We start from the raw sequence: 6,000 nt of genomic DNA, 5'->3' as shown, positions 1-6,000 counted from the left end.
AAGTGTGTCTCTGTTGAGCTGATCTTGGCAGTGGATAAGGAAAGTCAGATTAGAAAGGGAGACAGATTGAGGTGGGTGACAAAAGACAGTTCACGCTTTAAGGGTCCTGCGTGTATTTTACACCCATCGGTGGCCTTGTTACTAAGCGGTAAGGCAAAAGAATGTCCATGCAGGGCAGGATGGCTGTCAGCTGGATGGAAACATGTTATGTTCGTAAGGGAGCTTTAACTTTCAGTTTTTAAGTTACCGAATACTGACTATTACATATATTTATAGTGACTTTAGAACACAAAGTGATATAGAGAAAATTAATCGTTTATTTGACTCCTTCTGGAGTGCTAATTCCATGGTGTACATTTGATCTACGGCTATAGTGATTCAGTGGGCCAGTTATTTGCTAAATTTCTAAGGTAACTATTAAATCTGAGATAGGATTAAAAAAAAAAAAAGATTTGCAGCAAAGGTTGTAAACAAAGGTTTGACCTTGGTTCTTTGAAAGAATGGGGTCATGGCAGTGGGGGGGGGATGGTAAGAATGTATGTCAAATAGTTGGGGCCCACTGGGATGCTGCATTAGATGTCGACACAGGGGGCTCTCCTTTCCCCAAACTGAACTAAAGGAACTAAGCAACAATGCAAACAATAGAAAACAAAGACTTATTTATTTGAAGTGCACCGTGTGATTTTCCCCCTACATCACATACAGAGTCCTAACTCTATTTTACTTAAGCTAGTATTAATTGGGTCCGTTTGACCCGAATCTATGCCTACTACGGTCAAACTCCATGTCTGGGAGCATGAATTGAGAGTGTGAAAGGATACGCTTCATGTTTAACTTTTGCCCCAAACAGCTTACATGTGGGTCCATCAGAAGTAACTGGGCTTAACTTGTGGGAAGAGTCTAGATTGTTGCTTCCTAACACACATGCACATACACACGAGAACGCCTTTATCCCTTTATCCACAGTAGCAGGTTTGCCTGGCCTTTCTAACAACTGGAGTCCTTCTGCCAGAGGCGTTAGCTGCGCTGACGAGAGCAGCATTGACGAGAGCAGCGTTGACGAGAGCAGCGTTGACGAGAGCAGCATTGAGGACTCTGGCAGGAGACCAGACAGGTTTATCGGGCAGCCTGTCTTGCCCAAAGTAGAGTTTGTAGGCTCTGTCCTTTAAGTCGTCAGTCTCTCTCCTTTCCTTTGCATACTGACTCTCTGGATGGACGCCCATCTTGCTGACAAGCCACAAGAACTATGATCCTAAGTCGCTTCAAGCCATCACAGGTTCATTGTGAGGCTGACACCACCCGCCTTCTAAAATGGATGGCTTCCATGTCGCTCCTGACACAGCAATGCTCCAGAGTAGATACTGACCACACGTCGTTACTGCTTGAGGTACTTGTCTGAATTCCTCGGGGTGAAAATTATTTCCACGAGGTGCTGGCTGTCCTCATCTGGGTGCAGGGACAAATCATTTTTTTTCGGTATGTTTTCAATACATCTTTTTTGCAATGTCTTCACATGGAATCGCTTCAAAACTGTAACCAGGACGACTTTCATCATCACCATGGCGATGTACTTCCCGGCGCAGCTGCGGGGCCCAAAGCCAAATGGCTGAAAATACCTGTAGGGAACCTATGAAAACGAGCAGATGGTTAGGCAGGGTCACGCAACCGTCTATGGAAACACTTGTCAGTCAGAATGCCCTGGCTTGACTCTCAGCCACCCTGCTTCCTCCCTGAGACCAACAGCTGTGGCTGAAGAAGCACCCTTCTCAGGCACTGTGCTTCTCTTGTGACACAGTCCCGGCCTCAGATCGCCCCTGGTTTGGCTGTACATGTCAGTAAGCTGGGGTAAGTCAGGGCAAGTCACCATATGGGCAATATTAGCTATCCAGAAACTCGGCTTTCCTAGTGCTTGGCAAGTTACTGAGACAAAGTTTGTTTTTGTGTGACCCATGTGGTGGATAACTTGAAGATAAAAGATATGGATTTCTAGACTATTAGTGTCAAGCTTCTTGTGTATGTGAGAGCGGAGGGATCTCTGTGGCTTGGGATGGCCCCAGAATTCTGGTCCTCTTTCCTCTACCTCAGAGTGTAGGATTCCAGGAATGCGTCACTACACCAGGTCTTCTAACCACTTTTAGTTACTGTGAAAAGTAATGTGGATCATGTCTGTCTGTCTTGTCCAATCTAGATTTACATGGCTTAGACATACTAGAACTACAAAATAAATAAAATTTATTGACCAGTTGACAAGGCATTGTCTGGGTTTCCTGTCTAGAAACATTAATTAGAGTGCCAGATCAACACTGGGTCCCTATGCTACATGCAAGTAGGAAAAGGGGAGACAGGGAGCTATTTGGAAAATTCTGTCCTAATAACATTGTTTTGATGTAATGAAGCAAAAATCTCTCCTATATTCCAGCTAGATAAAGAAGAAGGCTGGTGCTTTTAATCATTGAGTTTTATTTGGAGTAAGACCCACTGCTTGAGGCCATTTGATAGAATAAAGGCAGTGATAAAACTAAATTTTATTTGATTTCTATCTAAAGCAGAAATGGATTTCCTTTGCTTAGTTGGTGGAACAGTTGAAGCTAGATGATGCTAGAGTGATGCATTTATTGTTTTTTTTTAATTTTTACTTTATTATAGAAGAAGTGATAAATTCTGGGCCAGAGAGATGGCTTAGTGGTTAAGAGCACTGGCTGATTTTTCCAGAGGTGCCAGGGTCAGGTTGCAGTACCCACATGGTGGTTCACAACCATCCATAACTCCAGTTCCAAGAGATGCGATGCCCTCTTCTGAACTCTGTGTGTACCAGGCACATACATGGTATACTTACATGCATGCAGGCAAAACACTCATATACATAATTTGAAAAATTAAATGATAAATTTGAGGAGAAGAGATGAGTTGCCTTAAATAAATCTTTGTCCAATTGAGGATTTTTTTCATATTTTGTTTTCCTGGGTGGCAAATTTATAAGATTTTACACACAGAGAGATTTTTACACACACCAATAGCGTTGGCTTGGGATGAATGTGTCAGCCATGTTCTAAGCTATAGGACACAGGTGCTCCCATGAAGCCGCTGAAGGGTGAGTGAAGGGTGCTAAGGACGTCCAGCCCAAGCACAGAACTGGAGCAGGTCTGACCACACCACCAGAAACAGCATGCTCAGGTCCAAGGAGGAGCTCTTACATTTTTCTCAAAGTTTTCTAAGGTAAATTCATTGGGCTTGGGGAAATACTCGAGTCTGTGCATTCTTCCGATATTCAGAATGATGTTCGTTCCCTTTTTGACTGGGTAGCCATCAATCACATCATCATCCAGGGCTCGACGCATGACCAAGTCCACAACGGGCTGGTACCGCAAGCTTTCATTAATGAAGTTTTCTACCACTTTTAAATTTTGGATATCCTCAATCCTTATGTCTCTGTCACCTGTGGAACAGACAGGAAGGACAAAGACAGCAATGATAGTTTTACATGTGACAAGCGCTTGTAGCTCCTCCTTTTTTTCCATAGAAGAAGTTGGTTAAAAAAAAAAATGCTTGTAATTCTAGTGCATACCACCCACTGGAAATAGTTGTGTTATATTTGGTCTGCAAAGGTCTTTATAAAAGTTCAGACGTGAAATCATTTCAGGAAATTTTCATAACCACAACAAAAAAGATTTCCTAAAAATATCAGAAAATTTGCTCATGCTGGATCCACATTCCCACCTGCAGACAATGGGCAGAATGTGGCGGGGGCAGCCACCCCTTCCGAGGGACATACACTCTGTAATTCCATGTCGGCTACACCTACTCCACATCTCATATTCCTCTTATCTGTGCACTTCAAGTCTTTGAGTTTTGCATCTACTGCATGTTCTAGGGAACATTTACTTTGTCTCTTCATATGTGAGCCAACTAGCACAATAACCATCCCAAACAAGGGTGCACAGGACGCTGCAGAGTCAGGGAGATCAACTGAGTCCATTTTATAATGTTCACTCCCTAGTCATTTGTGCAGCTACCTTCCCACACATGTCACTGGCAGGCCCGCCACATCTGACCATGAACAAACTGTTCCTGGAAAATGGCAAGACGCTTACTACTCCCCATCATGAAAAGTCAGGGCCCCACCTAGCCCTGGATGCGGCTCCCACTGCCTCAGCCTGACCTGACATTGGTCAAAGAGGCTTAGATTTGTTCCAGATATGGCAAGATTTCCAAGTACCCTCAAATGAGCCACCACTTCTACAGAATCAAACCAAGCCGTGTAGGAAGGTCTAGTTGGGTCAGAAGAGTCTGGGAAGAGAGCCTGCATTTTAAGTACTGTGCTCTGTAACCAAGGACCAGACAGAGTGAGAGGCAGAGGGAAGACAGAGGTATTTGCTGGGAAGTAATGTCCCTGTGCGGACCACAAGAGGGAGCATGTTGCCACACGCTCTGCCGCGTTCCTGTGTTCCTGTCTTTGCAGAGTCTGATGGAGTCAGCCATCAAGCACACAGCGGCTCTCTCCCAAGGAACTTGTATTAGAGGTCTGATAAAAAGCGCGCTCTCAAAATCAGTTCCCCCTCCTCCATCCTCCTACCTCTCTCTTCGCTCCATTACAACTGAGTTCTCTTTCTCCCACCAGCCTCCCAGCCTCCCCAGTGAATGCTGTGACCTCTGCACAGACCCTGAAAGCATTCAGGGATCTGGGGCAATGTTACCCTGTCTCTTTGTTCTCCTCCCCCTTTACCGACGCCCCTACAGAACCCTTCTCTAGTACATTTGAACTAAGGCAGCCTTTCCTTAGTGTCAACTATTTCTAGCAGCTGTAAAATTGCTTGTTAAAGGAGGTGCTGTTCCATGTCCAATAACTTCTTGCACCAGCGCTGCGTAAAGCCGGGAAAGTCGATCTCATACTGTGTCTTCTCCCCTTGCTAAGTAAGGTATTCCTAAAAAGATCAGCCAGGTGAAGGCAAAACCTGATAAGCTTTTGGTTTCTCCCAGAAAATAGTTCTGATTTTGTGTTTCTAAAGCAGGGTGGGGACAGGATGATGCTGGGGCAGAGCCATGAAAATGGGGGTGGGAGAACTGAATGGGGCCCTGGGGGCTTCTCTGCCAAGGAAAGAGTGGGGAGGAAGGGGCCGCCATCGCTGGATTGCAGCGGAGAAGGAAGCCCATGGCTTCACCTCTGCTCCCCTCCCCTCCTCCTCCTGCCACCCAGTGAAATCCACAAACACTCGTGTAAGCAACAGATAGCCAAAGGGATTTACGTAACCCACAAGGCAGGCAGAGCATACACTCAAGTTCCCCATCTATGGATTCAACTAAGAGCATTAAACAAATTTTGTGTGTGTTTGTACTGAACATGCACAGCCTTTATTTTGTAGTTACTCTCCAGATTGTACAGTATCATAATTATTTATACAGCATTACATTGCATCAGGTATTATAAACAACGGAGAGTTGACTTAGTCTGTGGGAGGTGGTAAGCAGGTTATGTGCAAGTACTCTAGTATGTTTGAAGATGGACAAACATCTGTGTGCACATGGAGCGAGGTCTCAAGCCAGACGATGACTCAACAGGTAAATGTATGACCCCAAGACTGAAAACATGGGTTTCATAACCAGAACTCAGAACTGACTCTCACAAGTTGTCCTCTGTGGCATGTGTGCGCACACATGCGCGCTCTCGCTCTCTCTCGCTCTCTCTCTCTCTCTCTCTCTCTCTCTCTCTCTCTCTCTCTCTCTCACACACACACACACACACACACACACACACACACACACACACACACGCATGCACGCACACACAATAAAAAGCCCTTAAAGAACACACATAAAACAAGTAGTAGTGGATGAGAATGAGGCTCTAAGACAGTGAGAATTAGGACATTCACTTTTTGCTTTGCACATTGCTCTGGTGTTTGAAGTTTTCAATAAGCACGCGTTATTTTTGTAATTTCTACAACATACAAATAGGGACAGTCATTTTAACCTACTCAGCATAGCCAAGATGTGGCAGGATTA

At 44.8% G+C, this 6,000-nt stretch overlaps 1 protein-coding gene across 1 annotated transcript in view; it reads right to left on the bottom strand.

Moving 5' to 3' along the window:
* Window positions 1-223: 223 nt before the first annotated feature.
* The window catches only part of LOC114690371 (aromatase), a 28,320-nt gene continuing 22,543 nt past the window's right edge, over window positions 224-6,000 (bottom strand). The window contains exons 8-9 of the mRNA XM_028865130.2: window positions 3,195-3,436; window positions 224-1,627 (exon numbers count right to left, since the gene is read on the bottom strand). Of these exons, the coding sequence (XP_028720963.1) occupies window positions 1,376-1,627; window positions 3,195-3,436 (494 nt within the window). The 3' untranslated portion in view covers window positions 224-1,375. The remainder of the gene's footprint in view (window positions 1,628-3,194; window positions 3,437-6,000) is intronic.

The sequence above is a fragment of the Peromyscus leucopus genome, chromosome 7 (assembly GCF_004664715.2).
Source record: "Peromyscus leucopus breed LL Stock chromosome 7, UCI_PerLeu_2.1, whole genome shotgun sequence".
Taxonomy (NCBI): domain Eukaryota; kingdom Metazoa; phylum Chordata; class Mammalia; order Rodentia; family Cricetidae; genus Peromyscus; species Peromyscus leucopus.
This window is presented reverse-complemented; position numbering and strand designations above follow the sequence as displayed.